This window comes from Tricharina praecox (genome assembly GCF_024521635.1).
Source record: "Tricharina praecox strain CBS 144465 chromosome Unknown BZA05scaffold_1, whole genome shotgun sequence".
NCBI lineage: Eukaryota > Fungi > Ascomycota > Pezizomycetes > Pezizales > Pyronemataceae > Tricharina > Tricharina praecox.
The window spans coordinates 699,481-720,208 of NW_026250403.1; the positions used below are offsets into that span (position 1 = coordinate 699,481).

The 20,728-nt window shown below is 54.0% G+C and overlaps 4 protein-coding genes across 4 annotated transcripts; 1 reads left to right on the forward strand and 3 right to left on the reverse strand.

The window, feature by feature from the left end:
- Positions 1–737: 737 nt before the first annotated feature.
- Positions 738–2,116, reverse strand: BZA05DRAFT_6579 (uncharacterized protein). Its single transcript, XM_051488533.1, has one exon. The coding sequence runs from the start codon at positions 1,620–1,622 to the stop codon at positions 774–776; it is 849 nt and encodes a 282-aa protein (XP_051344131.1). The 5' UTR covers positions 1,623–2,116; the 3' UTR covers positions 738–773.
- Positions 2,117–4,508: 2,392 nt separating this feature from the next.
- Positions 4,509–5,307, reverse strand: BZA05DRAFT_6610 (uncharacterized protein). Its single transcript, XM_051488535.1, has one exon. It carries the CDS (start codon positions 5,158–5,160, stop codon positions 4,549–4,551), a length of 612 nt encoding a protein of 203 aa, XP_051344132.1. The 5' UTR covers positions 5,161–5,307; the 3' UTR covers positions 4,509–4,548.
- BZA05DRAFT_6600 (kinase-like domain-containing protein) lies at positions 5,287–6,914 on the reverse strand. Its single transcript, XM_051488534.1, has 2 exons — positions 6,161–6,914; positions 5,287–6,090 (listed from the first exon to the last, which is right to left on the reverse strand). Exons 1-2 carry the CDS (start codon positions 6,741–6,743, stop codon positions 5,414–5,416), a joined length of 1,260 nt encoding a protein of 419 aa, XP_051344133.1. The 5' UTR covers positions 6,744–6,914; the 3' UTR covers positions 5,287–5,413.
- Positions 6,915–8,586: 1,672 nt separating this feature from the next.
- BZA05DRAFT_6630 (uncharacterized protein) lies at positions 8,587–9,376 on the forward strand. The gene has a single exon (XM_051488537.1). The coding sequence runs from the start codon at positions 8,753–8,755 to the stop codon at positions 9,266–9,268; it is 516 nt and encodes a 171-aa protein (XP_051344134.1). The 5' UTR covers positions 8,587–8,752; the 3' UTR covers positions 9,269–9,376.
- The last annotated feature ends 11,352 nt before the right edge of the window (positions 9,377–20,728 follow it).

The window sequence follows — 20,728 nt, forward strand, 5'->3', positions numbered from 1 at the left end:
CTCCAACTCGAACTCCCGTTTGCCGTTCGCAGTTCGAATTGGGAATTTGGGATGGGTTCCAATCCAATTGCCGATGTACTAGGAGCTGCCGATAAGTGGTGCCTCACCACCATTACGAGCTATAATCACTAGTCCATATTAGGAGCACACTAAGCCAGATACAATCAAATGGGTGAGTGGTTGTGACTAAGTTGTAAGGGCGAAAAACGCTAAGTCGTATGGGGGCAAAACTGGTGAGGCAGCACTTACCCTTACACCCGTTATGTAAGTTTGTACCGTATGTACTCGTACATCTATATAGAATTTGTGTATCACAACCACCAAGCGAGCGAAAGGTCATGAGCTCCCTCCCCCCATCCCGCATCCCGCATCAATCCCACACTAAACGGGGTTTGCCTCCAGCTTTGTTTTTTGTTTTTGTTTTATCCCAGGCACAATATCGAAGATGGAGGAAAACCAGTTCTGGCATCCATCCGCACCATTCTGCACCCTTTCGAGTCTGAAATTCTGAATCTAGAAATCATCGCCGCCGAAACCCGACGAAACCCGCGTCCACCCACTGCCCAGTGCCCAGTGCCCAGTTCCCAGCGCTTGCATTGGCTCTTGGGGGCTTGTCTGGCACACTGCAAAGCCGGAGAGGACTACTGCCATGCATGCAGTCTCGTTTGGATTCAGGAAGCGGGTTAAGGGTTTGCATCATCGGACGCTCCCTCCAGCGCTATTCGACAGCGCTATTCCTCGTTAGAGCAGTAATTCTGCATTTTTTGTATTTTTTATTTTGCTTTCCAAGAAACTCGGTAATTCCACCGTTGGCCTACTGCAGCAGATTTAAAAAAAAAAAAAAAAAGTAAAAGTAAAAGAAAGTAATAAAAATAAAAAAGAGGCTGGCGCAAGCACAGTGCAGGATGCAGAGGCCTGAAGGAGGTTTTGCGGACCCCGTTGCGGCTCGCAGATTCAATGTGCCTGGAAGATCGGTGACGCCTATCCCGTGAACATTTTCTGGTGGTTCCTGCGCCGATATCTACTTTCGAGTCTCCAGAGTCTAAACCGGCGACCTCAATTGGAAATATTAGCACAACGTCGACCTGCCTACTGCTACTGCTACCCAAGCAAGTAAGAAAAGTACGGGGAGAAATTGTATATAATTCCATTGAGGATATAATGGGGAGAATATAGTGCTCCGCTCTGCTCCGAATACTATACGATAGTACAGTGGAGAAGTACAGGTGGAGTAATATCGAAATGGAAGAACTTTCCTTTCGGATGGGACCGACCTCCTTCGCTCGATGCTGCTTCTGCCTTTGCTTCTGCTTCTGCTGCTGCTTCTGCATATTTCGAGAAGCTGTAGGTCGGGTGGGTAGAGTGCATACCGTATATACCACTTCTGCCATGTATGCCATGTATGTATGATAGAGGTACTCAATGTGTCTTCCCCACCACCACCAATCACCACCGTCACCATCGCCTCCCAGCTCCAACTTCCTAACTCCAACTTCCGCGTTCGATAAGTACCCAGCGCAGAGATCATACTCAGAGATAGAGAGAGGAGAGAGAATTAAAACCCAAACAGCTGAAAAACGCCCGCAGGCCGGCATCCCTTGCTCCCCTTCCCCCCCATCCATGGCGGGCGTTGTCGACGTGTTCAACGAAAGCAGGCAGGGCCCCTTGTCCCATGTCCCTTCTCCCCTCCCTTGTCACATATAACTATGCGTTACACACGTAGTAAATACTCGTACCTGCGACAGCATCTCATTCTCGGGACGAACGAACAGAACGGGGAACGGAAAGGGCTGGTACTGTACTGTACTCTAGCTCTCTAGATGTGAAACGAGATGTTTTGCGTCGCGCACCGCGCGCAGCGCAGAGGCGCTGACATGTGGGGGAGATGGGGGGAGATGGCCGGGAACGGACGAGCGCGAGGAGGAACAGCGTGTGCGAGGAGGGACAGCGTGTGCGAGGGAGGGAGATGGCGTTGTCTCTGAGCTCTCCAGCTCTACGTACAGCTTCCGGGGTCGGTATGTGAGTATGTGAGTGCTCACTCAGCCCAGCCTTGCCAGGCCATGCCATGCCATGCCATGCATCTACCCGTCCGTCCGTGTGTCCGTCCGTCTATCAGTCCGTCATCATATCGCCGTTTCATAACATCATGATGTACCACCATACCACCACCACTACTCTAGGTATACAGAGGGTGTGTCTATGTGTGTGTGTGTGTGTAGTGATGTACCGACCTCCCATGATGTACCGACCTCCTTCACTTCACTTCGATTCATGGAGGAGGGGGGGCGGAAGGGAAAGGAAACAGGTAACGAAAGCGGATCGCCGGTGAGCAGGGGCCCTAAGGGAAGCCGTCCAGAGCAAATCGCTCATCACGACGACTGCGACGATCCTCCCTCCCCTCCTCGCCTTCGAAATCCCGCGATCCGATCAAGCGTGCGTAGGGAACATGGAGCCGCGCTGTAAGGCTCTGGCGGGTTCTCCCCAAACAGGGCAGAAGGTAGAAGCCTGCCGACTTGACGAAACTGGATTGGACGGGATTGGCTGCACTGGTCTGGTCACTGGACTGGATTGGCTGGACTGACTGCACTGGCTGCCGTTCCGAGCGCGGGACGGGATCGGCTCGATCGTCCATATGGCTCACACTACGACTCGGTCACGAAAGAAACATGGAAGGGATGGAAGAACAAGTGGAAGCTCCCCCCGAAAGTGGCAAACCCCGATCCTTCCGACAAGGGCCCGGAGAAGCGGCGGATTTTTTTCTTCCCCGTCCCCTTTCCCCCCTTCCCTCCCTCATTGACGTCTGCCTGTCTGCCTGTCTGCCTGCCACGTTTTTCCTCGGGGGCCGGGTTTGGTTTGGTTGGGTTGGGTTGGGTTGTGGGGGGTACCTTAATTGCGGCAGCCCGATATGATATCCAATATCCGTCCGTCTCTGCTTTCCCTTCGCTTTCGAAAAGCTTCCTCGAAAAGTTCTCTGCGTCTCTGCGTTGATAGTGATAGTGATAGTGATAGAGAGGAAGTAAGCAGATAGCCACCTACATATCTGCATACATGCTCTACATGCTCCAGATGGAGCTCCAGCACACATGGTAGGTGCTCAATCCTACATACATATCATATACATCGGAAGTCACCACTTCCCATCCGCCCTTCGCCTTCGCCACTAGAACCACTGGAACCACTGGAACCACTGCAACCAAACCAGCCAGCCAGTCTCCAGTCCAGTCCTGTGCTGTGCTGTGCTGTGCTGTGGCCGAGCAGAGCACCGAACGAAGGAAGCTGCGAAGCTGCGAAGGTGAGATGAACCACCGCACAGCACTGCAGCTAGAGGACGCATCTGGCCAGCAGCAGTAGCAGCAGGCGTCACGAGCTCGAGTTTCTCTTCACACACACACCACACTAACACACACACCACACTAACACACCACCATGAAGGAGCAGACTACGAAGGAGCAGCCGTTACACTACACTGGCTAGCCTAGCCACTGCCCGCGCAGGTTAGTTAGTTAGTCAGTTCAGTCATCTGGTCTCTTCAGTTCGTTCAGTTCAGTCGATTTCGGATCATATCAGCAACGAAAAAGCAGCCCAGCCCAGCAGAGGCGAAAAGAAGGAAAAGAAGGAATAATATAAAAAGAAGGAACGAAAAAAGGAAGAAGAAAAAAACAGGTCTGCGAAGGAAGTGCGAACGCGGCAGCAATCACGATCGTCCTACGTACCCGAGTACGTATCTAGAGTACTTACTCTACGTATGTACCGGCCGGCTTCATCGTCCATCGTCCATCGCCCATCGTCCATCGTCCAAGCTTTCTTGAAGGGGGAGGGGGTGGTGGTGGTAGAGTGAAGACACGGGATAGGACAGGACAGTATGACAGGAGGACAGAGGACAGGATAGAGGACAAGATGAGGATGAGGATGACAGGACAAGATGACAGAGGACAGAGGATGGCTATGTATCGATACTCTGATACTCTGATACTCTTCGTACCACGTACGGGGCTGTGCCACCGCAACTGCCACAGGGCTGCTCCTCTCCCAAGCTCCCAGGCTCCCAGGCTCCCAGGCTCCCAGGCTCCCAGACTCCCAGGCTCAGGTTCAGGCCCCAGCTGGAGTCCATCATAGGCAAGTATAGGTAAGCAGTAACACCACCAGTACACTGCCGCACAATGAAACACCGTCTACGATATGTACTCTTACCACCTCCGGGGGGTGGACGCAAACGTGGGTTGCGTGTTTACCTACCAATCCACAATCAATTCCTTCAGTGTGTATGTGTGTATGTAAACCAACCAACCAACCCCCAGCAAGGAAAGTCATAATCAGCTGGGGCGGGCGCCGGGCGCATTATGCCTCACGGTCGTTACACCGGCCGACAGCGGCGGCAGAAACCCAGATATCCCCCTTCCCCCCGAAAGAAAGGGAATGCGAAATAGATCCCCATCCACCCATCCATCTAACCCAGTGCGTGCAATAATACCCACCCACACCACACCACGCCCCATCTGTCCCGCGCTGGAGCGGAACCAGCGTTTATTCGTCTCCAAACATTTTCCATCAAGATTTCCAGATATATGCGAATTTCGATTGCTTGACACTGATTGATTGATTGAATCCCGCCCCCCCATGCCCCATGCCCGGCATCAGCTTTTTGCAATTCTTCGGGTCTGCCGTCCCATCATCTGCTAAAGACCAGCTGTGCTGTAGATACTCTCTAACCCTTTTCCCGATCCCCAATTCCATCCATCCAATCCATCCCCCCCCCCCAACCGTCCTCCTACCCTGGCGGCCTTGCCTGAGAGCTGCCTGCCTGCCTGCCAAAATTCCATCCCAATGCAACATACAAATGTCCGCTCGACAGGACCGAATCCACCAACCCATAACCAAATCAAGCCGATGTGCCCGCCAGTAGGCCACCGGTGCCCGTGTAGAGAGAAGAAAGGAAAATCCTCCATCTAACTCCCAGCAACTGGAAAAGAAGCTGGAATGGTACATCATCATCCAAGGGTATACATGCAGAAAAATGAAGAAATGAACATGGGAAGAAAGGGATACAAAGATGTAGGTATGCAACGCGCCGTCGCCGTCCAAGACTTGCAAGAACACAAAAACAAAAAAAAAATACAAAGTGCCGCCCAACCCAGATACAAAAGAAACCCATTTTAACATGTATGACTTGTCCCCAAAACCCCATAGATACAATTCCGTGCACCGGCAAACCCCAGAAAAAAAAACCAAAGGAGGAAAAAAAGAAAAAAAGAAGAAAAAACATCACAACCCAACTCCTTTAACCCACAACGCTCCAAAACGACAAAAAGGCAGGTAAACAAAAAGACCCCAAGAAAAGAAATAGAGCTCAAACTCCAATTAGCATTAAGAAAATTAATAAGAAAACTCCGTGTTTGGGTATCGGATATATCGCTTAGAAGACCTGCACGCCATTGTGTTGGGCCAACTGAGCGTTCATGTTCTGGACCTCCTCTCGTCGGAACAATGGGAATTGTTGCCAGAAGCTACGAGCTGAGGGAACGAAATCCAGAGATGATGGCAGGACGGCTGGGCTGGTCTCGGCATCGGGATAGTAGGAAGATGAAGGCGATGATACGTTCGAAGACTGTGACACGGCAGATTTGTTGTACGCGTACGGGTGGAGAACCGGCTGGCCGTGAGCCTGGGAAGACTCCTGAGGAGTGACCGGGGCTTCGGTGTACTTGGGACCAGTGAGGTTGAACTCGGGCATCTCCTGAAGGTTCGAGAGGGATGCCTCCGAGAGCGGCGGGCTGTCCATTGCTCCGGGAGTGTTGGTGAATCTAGGGCAGGCCATGATACGGGCTCGCAGCTCGGGAATGGAGATTCTCTTCATAGGGTTCGGCTCGAAGACCTTCTGGAGGATGACGTTCAGGCCGGGAGACAGGGGAAGGATTGATCGCAGGAACTGGCGATCCTTAAGGTAGGCACGGTAGGTGCTGTCGGATTGGGAGGCTCGCTTCCAAGGATTCCGGCCACAGGTGAGGTTGACCAGGATGACACCGAGGGACCAAACATCGTTGGGTGCGGAAGCGTAACAATTCGCTGTTCGGGAAGAGGATTGCTGGCATTCTGGAGGGGTACCAAATTAGCTCATGTCAGATGGGTAGCGAATCGGACGGGGGGGGAGGTAATTGCTTACCAGGAGACATGTAGAATGTGGAACCGCAGCCGAAATCATTGGTGTAGCTGTCAGTGGTGGCCAATCCGAAATCGGCGAGCTTGACTTCCATTCCACGGTTGCAAACCAACACGTTCTCCGGCTTGAGATCCCGGTGGTAGATGCCTAGTGAATGGCAGTACTCGACGGCATCCAGAAGCTGGAGGAAAATCCGTCGGGCCAATTCGTCGTTTCCGACGTAGTGGCCTCGCTCGGTGATGTTGGTGAAGAGGTCACCTTCCGGGCAGTATTCCATGATGACGAATGTGCAATCCGAGGTCTCGACGATCTTCATCAACGAGACCACATTAGGGTGAGCGCTGGCCTTGAGGTGGAGGGCGATCTCCCTCTGCTGGAAGCGCTTCTGTCGTGCGTCCAGTCCGTTCTTAGTCAAAGCCTTGACGGCATAGGGTGTGCAGGTGAAGATGTCGACAGCATTGTAAACAACTCCGTAAGCTCCAATTCCAAGGACACCAGTCAGCTCCAGGCGGCCGGCGAGCAGCTGGCCTATTCTGTCCTCGGGGCTTGTCGAGGAAACGCTGGAGGAAGAAGACGAAGAACTCATGATGGGCGTCTGTTGGTCGAGTAGTTGTGAGTGCGTGTTGTGAGGTAGCGGTCGAGGAGGAGGAGGGTGGGTGGGTATCGAGCGGTCGAGGATGGAGGTCCGGTTCTCAAATGAATGGTGAAGTTGTGCGAGGTTGAATGGGTTATCGAGTGGGTGATCGGTCTATGGGAGGTTTTTCGGGGAGGGAGGGGTGGGGGTGTTAATGAAGATATAAGAACCGCGGATGGTAATACAATGATAGTGGGTTGAGTAGATGCTGTTGTTGAAGTTGAAGTTGAAGTAATGCCACGACAAAAAGGCCAGGGGGGGAGGGAAGGCAGCGTGTTTATGTATGTGAGAAGCTCAGCCGCGTCGCAAGCGGCATGTCAATGAGGGGTGGGGAGGTGGTAGCCGGGATAAACTTTCGTTATAAGGAAGCGGATGAGTGGTGGGTAGTAGTGGTTGGTAGTAGCAGTGGGCAGTAAGTGCAGGGCCGGGCAAGAAAGGCGATGCAGCCATGACCACCACCACCGTCGCCGTCGAGCCAGCCAGCCATCAGCCATCATCCAGCCAGCCAGGACAAGACCTTGGAGGACAAGCCACCAGCAGGCCATGTGTGTGTGTTGCTACTCTATCGATTATTTTTGGCTGCTAACCCATGCGGTAGTGCCGGAGCGTTAGCCCTGGGCAGAGAGCAACGCTACGAGGTTGTGAATGACAAACATCGGGCAGGGACATGGGAGTCGCTTGCAACGACAGGGAGCAAGGAAGGGGGGGGGGGGCACTGTTTATTATTTTCTTTTTCCTTTATTTCATTGATTTACCTATTATTTTTTCTTTTTCTTTTTTTTTCTTTTTGGGTGGCCTCCTCTTACCCTCCCCCCTCTCTCGGTGCTGTGGGCAGAGGGTGGGTGGGAGGGGTGGGTGTGTGGGAGTGTGGGTATGTGTGATGTGTAGGTGTGGTGGCCGTGGTGGTGGAGCTCGAGGCGGCGGGGGGCCATGGCAGTTGAAAGAGCTCTGAGGGTGTGCGGGCGAAAACAGCAAGGCGCAGAACAGCAAAGAGGGTGACGCAGGTGTTAGGTGTGGTGAGTGTGGTGAGGTTGTGTGTGTATCACAAGGATCGGTTCTGACTGGTTGGACGGGCTGTCCTGCCTTTTGGCTGGCCGGCCGGCCGTCGATTTGGGTGACTGAGGACAAAGACCGAATGCACTGCATCTGCCCGCAGCCAGGCAGGAAGCCAACCAGCCAGCCCTCTCCTCGTTGGTTGTAGACTCGTAGGTGAAGCAGCAGCCACTACCACTTCTCACCTCACTTCACCTCACCTCTCGTCCCCTCTGTCCATGGCCCACCACCACTACACTGACCGACACACCCCCCATCCCCCGGTTCTCTCTCTCCCTCCCTCTCGTGTTCGCCCAGTACCGACCCACGATTATGTGGCTCGCGGTGTTCGGGTACGCAAATCAGATGAGAAACCAAAGCATGCAACATCACTGGCTCGATAGTGAACGCACGCAGTCAATGCAAGTGCACAAGCTCATATCCCATATCCGAGTGCATTGCCTGTCCGTTCCCCACAAGTTTACGGCGAGTAGGAGGCGTGCGCGATATGAACAAGTCGGGACAAGCAAAGCACCGCTGCATGGAGTACGCGGAGCACGTATAGAGATGTATGTACGGGCACGAGTAGAGGCATGATAGTCACTGCTCTACATACGGTACTCTACTCGACATACTCTACTTTCTCTCACTACATATGCCTGAACTCTCCCAGTACCGCTCCGTGGGCCGGCTGCGTGGAAGCAGTGGAGCGAGAGAGAGAGAGATAGTGAGTGAGAGTGAGAGTGATCGGACGTGCCTCTCCACACGAATGGCACGTCGTCCTCGTCCGTCCATCCTGCACAGTCTTTAGGTCCAGCGTGGCTTCTGGCCCACGGCCCATCGTCACTCTGCACGAAAAACAAAAACATCTGAGGTCGAGATCCTGGCAATTCGGTCAAGTGACGCGGATTGCTTTTTGGCTCCGTGGAATGGGTACGCTTCCCCGAGAAACGGAGTGGGTTGTCTGCAAAGCTCTCACGATGTTCGTTGTTGTTGTTGCTCCGGCGGTGTGGTGGTGCCTGGCCACACCTGCAAGTGCCCTGGAGCGAGTACAACAGTGGTTACCCCAAGCACCCTGGAGCTCTAGTTGTATGTGCTCTACATACATACTCCAGAGTACCGTAGAGTGCCCGAAGGTACCTGGCAAGGGCAAGTCTCCCCCTCGTAAGGGCAAGTCTCCCTCGCAACGGCCCAACTTCGACCGTCGTCGTCGACTCGTCCAAGGGATCTCACCCCAACTTGACAAAGCCCGAGCGTCCTGCCTCACTAACCCGAGGCGGCCAGTCCTCGCGTCTGGTCGTTGCAGCTCCCCACCGCGGAATTGGTGCTGTCGCCCAAAATTCCCCCCTTCGAAGCTGCTGCTGCTGCTTGCAGGCAGGCGGACTGCGGACAGGCTGTTGGTGGTTCACATCCATTCGAGTCCGAATCTGCACCTAGATAGCTAGTGCGGCGTGCCGGATGCCTGTCCATCGTCGACGTGGCTCCTGTCTGGAGCCCGGCCTCACAGACCAGAACAACACCATAGAACACACCTGCCTGGCCTCCGCTTGTACCGATGTATCCGCTCTAGCACGCCGCCCTTTGCGTATGTAGAAAAGCATGTAGAGTGCTCGACCCCACCACCCAGCACCACCGTCGCCGCCGCCGCCGCCGTCGAGGAGTCAAGTCGACTTCTGGTCCAAAACCGGGGGTTGGTCAGTCCGCCGTGCGGGTCGTGCCCGAAAGAAGGAAGTGTCGATCTTGTTTTGCGACTCCCCTAACTCTAGCGAATCAACCACTGCTCGTCTAGGGCTTATCGACTCGCTCGCTCGTCCGCCACCCACACACGCCACAGCTGTCTTAGCGCTCCTCGCGACAACCCATCCCATGTTTCCCAACTTGAACTACCACTCTAGTAACTAACGATCAACTACGGTACTCCACCCCGTCGTCGACGTCAGAACGAAGGGGGAGGATGAAAGAAAAGAAGGAAAAAAAACTAAGAGCTCCACTAGTTGGTAACCTCCTAGCCTGGGCGTTGGAAACATGACATCGCAAGTGTTCATACATAGCCCCCCCCTTCAAAAAAACCAACACGACAGCTGGAAGCAACCACTCCGCCGGAGATTGTTGGAATCCGACGATCGGGCACAACCAGACCGTAGGAATTCCGAGAGGAAAACTGGGGAAATCAGCCCGGCGAATTCCAATGCCAGCAGGCCCAATCACTGGTTGGAACAAGTGGTCCCCAAAAACTTCACCGCGGGCCGCGCCAACCTCAACCTCTTGGATCGAACAACGGGCGGCGAACATCCTGTTGGGTAAGCGGAAAATAATCCGGTCAATCCGACGATGTCATCCATCCGGGCAACTGAGTACCGTGGCTGCTGCTGCTGCTGATGCTGGCCAAAAGAAAGAAAGAAAGAGAAAGAAAAAAACACTCTGCAAACCGCACGAGCTGTACTCTACTTACCGGCAGAATCGAGCCCCCGTATTCATTCATCCGGTGCTGCTCCTCGGTATTTTTCACGAACAACATTATTCAGTCCAGAAGGGCCAGAGCGGACTCATCGATATCATCGTGTCCTTTGCGATGCTACCCCACAAGTTACATCCCTCCCAACGCAGCTGTGCATAATACCTACCATCGTGAGGTATGTGTCTGTACAGTTCATACATACCCAGCAACCAATACACCGAATTCCGGGGCCGTCGGTTATACCACCCGTCCCCGACGCTCGAAACGAAATGCTCGAACATTAACACCTCATACTCATCGAAATCTGCAGCTGTTTCCCGGCCACAGACCCCCTACCACGGATAATACTTGTTATCTACCTCAATATACAACACTTCCATGGATACCTTTACCAGTACCTATTGTGGCTGATGAGGTCACCTGATGCGGCCGCAACGACTCCACCTTCTCGCCCATCCGGCTGAGGCCGAAGAATACCAACAGTCGACCCATTTCCCTCCTTCGGCGGTAGTGTTGGTTTTTTCTCTCCATGGCCCAGTGTGCTGGTGCTCGGAAGCATGCCCAACGATGGAACTCGGATCCACTGGAGCCCGGGATGTATCCACCTAGGTTAGAAGCGGTACGGATCAGTTACCGTTCTGTCCCGTCTGTTATGCTACCAACTTACCGTACCTTACCTTACCTAACCTGCCTATGCATACCACCCGCCCGAGCTCCCTTGGACCGTCTATTCCTGGCTATCTTGACTCCAGAGCATGTGCACATGTCAACATCACTTTTTTGTTTCTTCGCATGAGCGAGCGCCCGGCTCGACTAAATTCCAGCACAGCAAACTCGGTTGTTTATGCACGGCTTCGTTTGGTGATACCCGTAGCGCCGGTTCCCTAACAGTTATTCTCGTTAGACAACCAGAGAGCACCTAACTAGAATCCGAACTAAAAAGAGCATCAAAGACAAGACAAGAGAAGAGAGAAGCCACGAGTTGGCTCTTGCGTGCGCTGGGCTGGGATGGATGGATCCATGTCTCAGAGCACCACCACCACCAAGAGCTCCCCAAGAGTCAAGAGTTGGAACGAAAGGGAATTCCGGAGGGGACCGAGCGGGGACCGAGCGTGCGTTCGTGCGAGGGTAACCGTCTAAGCCTCGTGAGGTCGCTGCTGCTCGTTTGGTTTGGTGCGGTGCGGTGATCGGCGCTCGAAACGAAGCACTGGAAACATACCCAAACGTTCCTTGCAGGCAGCAACAGCAAGCAGCAGCAGAAGCCAATCGCACTGCACTATATTTCGACGGCTTGGGACTTTAGGAATTGCACTCTGATAGGTAGGATGCCAGCCCTCCCCCCCTCCCCGAGCTCACCAACATCAACATCTCCCGATCGACCCCATCGTCATCTTACGCCTTAGAGTAGTTACCCCAGCTCGAAACAGACGCCTTTTGCCCCATCATGACTGCCCTTTTTTTGTGTTTTATCCTACAGCAGCAGCAGCAGCAGCAGCCGCAGCGGTCATCGCGGAAATTGTGTAGGGAGGGTGGATGGGCTGTCTAAGTCACACACACACTACAATTAGGTGAGCAAGTACTCCACTCTACTCTATGTACCGTTGTAGAGTACAGTACTACACTCTAACAGCCGTCAGTCAAATGAGATGCGAAATGATACTCTACGGTAGACGAACGCAGGAGGAGGAGGCAACAACTTCTTCCAAGCTCCAAGACAGATTGTTTCGATACCTAGATTTCCCGCCCAAAGTGCCTCTACCTACTCTACTCTACTGCACACGATGGGATGAGGAAGGGGATGATAGAGGGGATGAGGGTCAACTGAATTTTGTTTCCTCGCCTCCCCTCCTCCCCTCCACTCCACATACATCCGGTGCACGCGATGCTACGTACTATACACAAAGTGCACAACAAAATACTCGGAACGCCTCGCCAGGGCTTTGTTCCGCTAGCTTGTGCACTTTTCGTGCACTTTCAACTTTCGAGCACTTTTAGGCGGTTTCAAGCACCCGACCGCGAACTGGTGGTTGTGGTTGTGGTGGTGGTGGTGGTGGGAGCCTTGGTGACATGGGACATGGGACATGGCGATAACTGAGTATGATACTCTACTCTATCTAGGTACCCCGCCCGCCGCTGCTGCCGCACGCGAACGCTTGTTCCGTTCGTTGCCACTTGCGATCGGGACGTTGGGTATGATGGTATTGGGATCTATCGATCCAGGGGTAATCCCTTCGGAGGTTTCTCCGACGGGTGGAGGGAGAGAGAGAGAGGGGGAGGGGGTGTTGATTGACCATGACCATGGCCATGACGGTGCCGGGTGTGGTGCGGTGCGGTGGGGTGGGGCGTGTGTTGTGTTGTGTTGGGTGGATACCTCCCTCCCCCCGAGCCCCCGAGCCCCCCTCTACGAGTGATGTCTCGTGCCAGGAGCAGGTTGTTTTTTTATCCTCTTAGCTCCACTACTCTACCCAGTAGGTAGCTAGGCAGGCGGGTGGAGGTGGGATAGTTACGATAGTTCCTGGGGATATTTCTGTAGCTTGCAGCAGAGATCGTGATTTGCTCCCAGGTTCTTTGCGGTCGGCGGGGGATCGCGAAGTTGACCGAGTTCTGGCGGGGCACCTGGTTACCCACCTACCTACCACTGGTATTATCGTGACGATCGGGGCTTCAATGATTCCCAGCCAGCCAGCCATACCACTCCCCGCTCGGGATAACTAGGCCTCGAAAACCACGGTAATCAGCGATGTGAGATGTTTCGATCTACCCCACCCACCACCCACCAAACGGGCTTCTCGTCGGAGCCGCCTGCATCGTGGGTTGAGTTTTGACCGGCTCTTCCACGTCGTGGAGGTGGAGGTGGGTGGGGACCCTGTGTATCTGGGCGTGTGTGCCAGTGTGCCAGTGTGCCTGGTAGGCCTGGGTGTCTGGGTGCCTGGGAGGAGGGGGCAGGTGGATACATAGCCTCGGTGAAACAACACAAAGCGGAGCATAAGCTCAAGCATACATAAGCATAAGCTCACGATCAAGATCAAGCTCGAGATCTCAAGCTCAAGTTCACGGGGACGCAGGCCGCAGGTGGCAGGAGAAACAATCCATGGCTTGGCTCGTTGGGGTTGGGACCAGTTCCTGACGAGGACGTTTGCACGTTGCGAACCGAACTTGTGATGTTGCGGACTTGCACTTTGCGGACTTGTGATGTTGCGATGTTTTGCGATGTTTTACGGAGACTTCCGCCACCCTGCCTGCACATGTAGGCTGAAGCGCCACCACCTCCTCCTCCTTCTCCAACTCCCCCTCACCCTCCTCATCCCGCGTTTCGGTAAACTCCTAATAACGTCACGATAATGGTACGGTGGAGTAGAGTAGAGTACCGTAGAGTGGGTACTAGTACGCACTGTAGGTACTCTATGTACTCCGTTACTCCGCCCCGCGTGGGAGATGGGCAGAGTACTCTATGTAATCGTCTCGTGATGGCACTCCCCTCCACACACCATGTCTCGCACGCCGCGCCGCGGCGGATGTGTGTATGTGTGTATGTGTGTACGTGTGTATGTGTGTATGTGCGGACGTGTGGATGTGTGTGTGGGTGGGTTGCAGAATTGCGGATCCGAACTTTTAAGAAACGTCGATTGAACCGATTGAATCGAGCGAGCGTTTGCAGGTTTGCAGCAGCAACGTCCAGCTTCAACGACCAGTTTGCAGCAACGACCCGTTAACCAGACTAAGTACGGTAGCATGTACCGTGGATCGCGGGACGAGTATGAGCACGAGCACGAGCACGAGGGCTGAGGGGGAAACAAGAGTCTAGAGGTGTAGATACTCCGCATCGGCTGCCGATCGTGACATGTTTTGTTTTGTCTGTCTGAAGGGTTTCCTTGAACTTCCCCCCATACTCATCGCTTCGAGCGAGTAGAGTACTCTACCGGTAGTCCGCCGCAACAAAGCGAGAAAGAACGAGAGAAAAAAAGAATTCCAAGCTGATGGGTCGGTCTCCTCTACTTCGCAATGCACATACTCTACATACATGCACGATGGTTTTCCTTTTCCTTTCCAGGCCTGGGTAGGCCTGGGTGGGTAAGTACAAAGCAGAAGTAGGTTCCGTGCAGAATGCAGATGCAGGCGACGCCAGTGATCTCGAATAGTTGCCGTGATCTTGCATAACCATCGAGGGCTATCGACGGAGGGAGGGAGGGACGCAGCTGCGGAGCTGTGGAGGTGCGGAGGGGCGGAATCGTTTTACCTGGGTCGGAGTCGGAGGGAGGGAGGGAGGGCTTTCAAAGGGTGGGGGAGCATCTACAGTACGGTAGAGCACTCTACTATGAGTACTCTATTCTATGGAGGCGCTTTCGGCTCCCCTTTCCGAACCGTGCGTGAGTGCGAGCTTGCGTGAGTGCGAGCGTGGGGAAGCCCTCCCCCTCGATCTCTCCTCAAAGCCAAACAAACAAACAGAAACGAAAACGAAAACCGTAACCAAGGTTTTTTTGTTTTTGTTTCCCGGACTAAGCTCGCGATCGTGTTCCCTCGGTGCACACCGGGAGGGAGGGGAGGAGCGGGGGCACGGCAGCTGCCCGGAAAATAAGGAAAAACTCTCGCCTACATACTCTACATACACGAAGAATCCCCGCACTGGATGCACTGAATGAGCCGACGGTAGTATGTAGAAGTAGGATCGGAAGGCTCTGGACGTGCGCAATCGTCGATGCGACTACATAACGACATCATACCTCTGTATATACAGGCAAATACTCTGCCGAAATACGGTACATACAAACATACATGTCGAGACTCGAGACTTGAGCCATCTCCCCCCACCGCCCCCGCCTTTGGCCTTGGCCTTTGTCGTTGCGATCAGCGAGCAGCGAGCAGCGAGCAAAACAAAACAAAGCTGAGCAAAACAAAGCCGAGCTGAGCAGCGGTGAGCAGAGCAAAACAAAGCAGAGCAAAACAAAGCCGAGCTGAGCAGCGGTGAGCAGAGCACAACAAAGCAGAGCAGCGTAGAGCACTCTGGAGTAACTGCTCCCGCAGTGCGTTACTTCTCTTCTCTTCTCCTCGATATTGTTTGGGCTTGCTTTGGCGTAGGTGTATGTGTGGGGTACCGCAGCGCACCGCGTTGCGCCGTAACGTACTCTACCATAGAGTAGGTACATCATACGTGCGGCAAAAACCAGAGACAAATTATTCAGATGGCCCGTAAAGTGGAGCAACTGAGGTTCAGCCATCCATCGCATGCATGCGCGTGGCCGCTCCATCCATCCATCCACCACCACCGCGGTCTACGGCCTGCGGCCTGCGGGCGCGCGGACGCCATCGCAATTCGCATCGATAGTGCGCCCCGGGGAAAAGTATGTCGCCGCATAGTTTGTGGTTGCATAGCATAGCATACATAGCACAAGCCACAAATCTGCAAAACCCGGAGTCTGGAGTCTGGAGTACCTCTAGAGTACCTTCTAGACGACGAAGTCTCGAAGACGACGACGACGACGACGACGGCGCCGCCGCCGCCGGCCATCTTTGGCCCTAACTAACAGTTACCCGAAATCTGGATCTAGATCTCCGTGCCGTGGGTACCGTACATGAGTACGGACGGACGACCGTCGCCGCCCGCCCGCCCCTGTTATGCTCTAGGTAGCGCAGCACTGGCGCCTTCCATGATCTGATGCACCAGCACAGCAACGGCGGCCTCGACTCGGGAATCGGGTGCTCCCGTTTTGCACCCGCATCACGTGGAGATCAACTAGCGATGGGAGGTGGACGCGAATGGCCGCTGGATGGAGTGGCTAGTACCGGCTAACAAATACTAGGCATCTCGGCGATAACTATACCCACGGCTGTCCGTTGCGGATCTATGGGCCGGCCGGCTATGTAGCTACACTACGGTGACTCTTTCCTTCTTCTCCTCGCTCGATCGCCTCTTTCTGCGCCACGATGGTTAGTTACCATGGAGAGCGCACCCCCAAGTGCTGTGAAGTGAAACCCCTTGCTCTTCCTCTTGCTCCTGCTCTTGGGCAAGGGCTGCGGAACAAATAGGAATCCTCGTCGAATTCGTCGAATACTTACCACTATATACCAGTAGGCAGTTACCGTGATCGGGGTTCTCCCGACCGGGCAAACAAAATTCCAAAAGCATCGCATCGCATCAGACAGACAGACAGACAGGCGGACATAATCATCCACAGCAGCAGCAGCAGCAGTAGGTAGGAGCGGAAACGTCATCGTTGTTGTTGGTTGCCTGGTGTATTGCACCTATGTGGAATAGGCCTGTAGATAGAGTGCTCTACCGGCGGGGCTCCCGAGGTTGCACACACACCGGGCGTCACTCGCGCGCGATCCTCTGTTTCTCGCTTTATTTTGTTTCTCTCCCTCGAGTCTCCCCCCTCCCTCTCAGCCCGGCATATAGTACCTCCTACATACATCATACTTGCTATCGATAGTATCTCGCGCAGAATTTCCCTTGTCGCTCCACTATTTTCTCCGCTATGCCGTATGTACTGGAGCCACTATACTTGCTCCACTATGTACAATACAATACTCCTCAATGCGCATCCCCCCATCCCCCCCCATCCATCCCCCCCCCATCCCTCCTCGTTTCCCGTGGAAGTGGTGGTCGTGGCTGGAGATGATGGTGGTGGAGGTAGTGGGGGGATGGGCAAGCATGCAGTCAGGGTAGAGTACTGATCAGATGCGATGCAGATGGGGAGATGCGATTATATTATTACTACATGTGTTCTGGCGACACCGCGCGAAACAAAGTGCTCATGCTCATGCTCATGCTACATATGTGGGCAGAGTAATGCCCGGTCGACTTCGTGAAACCAACACTTCCCCGGGGAGCGAGGTCCGCTGGGTGAATACACACCTACATACATATGCCGGCGGGGGGCGTGTAGAGTACTATGTAGATGGATAGGGTACGTGGGGAGTGTGTAGGTATGTTGCGTATGCTGGGTTGGTTGGGTATGTATTGTGTGTAGGCAAGGGGCTGAGGCCTGGAGAGGGTGGGCTGGGCTGAAAAGGCTGACTCGTCACTCCGTTCGACTCCGTTCGACTGGCTCCAGAGTCTAGAGATATCGATTTCGATCCGTACCTCGCTGTGATTCTCCTCCCGTCCGACAAACATTTGTTTTGTTCCGCAAACGAGCACGGCGTTTGCACGTGTACCCGGCCGATGTCTGCTCATGGAGTCACAGACAGCTGAACACAGCCCAGTGCCCAGTACCCAGTGCCCAGTGCCCAGTGCCCAGTGCCCAGTGCCCGTGGTTATGACGATAGCGATCATGATGGTGAAGGGATACCCCGACCAGATTCCCAAACCACAGCCTCGACCCCTCCGACCCCTCCGACCCCTCCGTCTCGGATCACGAAGAGATCCCTCGTCGCTATCATACCTACCTTCTATATGGTACAGCCTTACAGGGGCGCCTTCCAGCCCAGTCCATGGTCGTGCGGACGGTACGACGGTATGACGGTATGACTCGTGGACTGGACGACAAAGAACGCAATATACTCGTGTCGCTACCACCGATGCGCATGGAGATCTGGATCCCTCGTGGAGGTGGAGGGGGTTTGTGGTTTGTGGTTCATGGCAGGAGTCGAACTCGGCTGCTGGGATGATCCATGGCGCCGGAGAGGGGGGGCAGTGAACTTTGAAGAAGTCGTCACGGCGGTTTCGTACCGTACCGCACTGTATCTCGGGTCCCCCTCTTCACACCTTCACATGGCCATCGTCGTCGGCGCCGTGTCGTTGGCGAAACGGTACCTGACTTGACTCACAACACGTCGACACGGCTGTTGCACAGCAATCCACAGGGGGTGGGAGGGGGCGTGATCGCGCTTCGTGGTGGTCACAGCGGGAGCTGGGCTCGCATGTGAAACGCACAGAGTCAACCAGAAGGCTACGAACGTGCTGGATGCGTTGGATGGCAGCGGCCAGATAATTGCACGCTTCGTTATCGCAGCAACAACCAGCACCACCACCGCCCACAAGCACAACCAGCACTCGCGTAGCCCCTCGGCGATAGCGAGCACAGTCATGCACATTACACGGAAGCTCTCTCCTGAGTCCTGCCTGCTATGAATGCTGCACTTCCAAGTTCCAGCGAGCGACTGCCAACGTCTGCCAACGTCGTGGTCGTGCGTGACACACGTGATATCACTCGTCTGCTTATCGCTCCACCTGGAGTAACGAGGCGCCACCAGCTCACTACTGCAAGGGCGAAAAGGGCATAAATGTGGATAAAGTTGAACGGGCTGATCGGTGCATGTGTACACTACGGAAAGGTGGCCAGTCCAGCTAAAAGTGCAAATCCTTGAGGCGAACTAATGTTGCATCCACCGTGTTGATGGGTGGCCACTGGACACTGGCCAGTCAAGTTTTGACAAGACGACCTCTAGATGTAGGTTGGTGCCCGCGGTGGAGAATACACACTACACTGCGCACTGGCATACTGCACGGAGGGACTAAATCGAGATTATACCCCCTTTATGTACGCCCAACGGCCTGACGTGGACAGTGGACACTCTAGTATCTACGTCTCCGGTGGTGGTGGTGCACACATGGAAGCTGTGTGTATATGTGTATAGGTACATAGTCACCGACAATACAATCCTTCGCATCGAGATTTCCCGTTTCCTCTCGCTCGAAGCAGCCGTTGGAGCCATGTAGGGCGAAACGGTTGGTAGAATCGTCGATAAGATAGTACTTAGGGCAATCAATGAAACCATCGGCCGCCCGGTATGTAGAGTAATCTGTTGGGACCAGCGGGGGCTGGGGGCGGCGAACGAGGCGGTGAATGAAACGAGGCGGCGTGTCGTCTCCGTGGTATGGCCGTCCGTTGAGATGTTCATGCTGGAGGCTAGAGGTAGGAAGCTGGAGGCTGGAGCTCGCCCGGCGTCCACAGCGCCACGGCCGCGTCCGGAAATAGGTATGCTACCTACTAGTCACAGGCAGGGCTCCGAAGTTCCGACGTGAGAAGATATGATTCCCTCGGCGTTGGCGTTGGCGGTTCTCGCTCCGAGGATTATCTACATATTCGCCTTGGAGACGCCTTGGAGACGCCCCTCTTGCTGCAATGGAGACAACACTGGATTCGCCTTAGAAATGTCCTCTCGCTACCGTGGATTTAGCTGCTGACAGCCCCATCTACATAGTCTGCTAGATCATCCACCTCCTCGCTCAATATAATAGTGACGAAGACTCGGTACAGATGAGCACTCTTTTCCCACACTACATAGGTAGCACGCTGTCAATTGCTGATGATCTAATGGGCGACAATGAATCTAAACAAATACTCCCTAGTAGTAGCACACAGTGCGGGCCAGGGCTGAGGGTGGGCTGAGGGGCGGTGGACAGCGGGGGCAGGGTCGAAAAGCGGATTTCACGAAATGCAATGATCTGATCGATATGCGGTATGCGGTATTACAAATTCGATGTGGCCAAAGAATGGGTGCAACATTGCTGTGTAAGTAAGTATCCTCTGGTTTAATGAATATGGGGTCGATTCGAATCTCAAGCCTCAAGGAGCTCGGAAGCTGGGATTGATGCCAGGGCCAGGTGAACACTGTGTTGCGTAGCAAAACCAGCTTTAAAGAAGTACGAATTTTGTAGGCAGCTGTGTGGAAATGGTACCTATCCACTCAGCGTTCGGGGGGAGTACGAGGTCTCCGTGACTCCCTGTCAGTCTAGCTAGCTTTGACCGTGGCTTTAGGGGTAAATTTTCTTCATGAGACTGCACAGCTTCCAAGAATCCAACTTGCATCAAATTTCAGATACTGCATCACACGAGGCAGATGCAGTGGAGTATCACCACCAGATCCCCCAAAAGACGTCTCTTAACGAGCATTCAACGAATACCATATGAGCCCGGAGTTCGTAGCAACGCTTTCTGATTTTGTACTGGTATTGCGATGGAATATTTGCCTTCTAAAAATTATAATTCATTTGACCTCCTTATTAATTCGGCCTTTCATAAATGCCGTATTTCAACACTTGGAATGCCACGACGAACGTCACACTGTGCCGTGTACAGTACACGGCAACATATCTGGTCACTCATCCCCCCCCCCCGCGGGATCGGGCATCAGTCCTGGCGACACTGCGCAGTTCTCCCGATTCCGTGTCTCAGCCTGCTGTACTTACTCGAGCCTTGTTTCCCCGACTGTGCTCCGGACGCCATCGGAACGATCCTGCGGCAGAAATGAATATTGTTCATCGTTCGTTGTTCAGCATTCATCGCCGCAGGCAGTGATAAACCTATACATATAAAATGGTTCTTCCACCACGGCCAGCAGCAGCGATAAAGTCCACTGTCCTATGCATTCGCCACGATGACTTTCCAAGCTGAGCCCGACGAGTCACGACCTTCGGCAGGCACGGCAATAGGTACCTGGTCCGTTTGCCCGATTGAGCCCCTACGTAGCCGACAGTCCTGTCACGGGTGAATCCCGATGGGTC

Excerpts from the sequence above, each read along its gene's own strand:
- BZA05DRAFT_6630 (XM_051488537.1), top strand. The coding sequence starts at position 8,753 with ATGGGTACGCTTCCCCGAGAAACGGAGTGGGTTGTCTGCAAAGCTCTC.
- BZA05DRAFT_6610 (XM_051488535.1), bottom strand. The coding sequence starts at position 5,160 with ATGTTAAAATGGGTTTCTTTTGTATCTGGGTTGGGCGGCACTTTGTAT.
- BZA05DRAFT_6600 (XM_051488534.1), bottom strand. The coding sequence starts at position 6,743 with ATGAGTTCTTCGTCTTCTTCCTCCAGCGTTTCCTCGACAAGCCCCGAG. Across the intron at positions 6,091-6,160 it reads CACATTCTACATGTCTCCTG|AATGCCAGCAATCCTCTTCC; the intron begins GTAAGCAATTAC and ends GTACCCCTCCAG.
- BZA05DRAFT_6579 (XM_051488533.1), bottom strand. The coding sequence starts at position 1,622 with ATGGATGGGGGGGAAGGGGAGCAAGGGATGCCGGCCTGCGGGCGTTTT.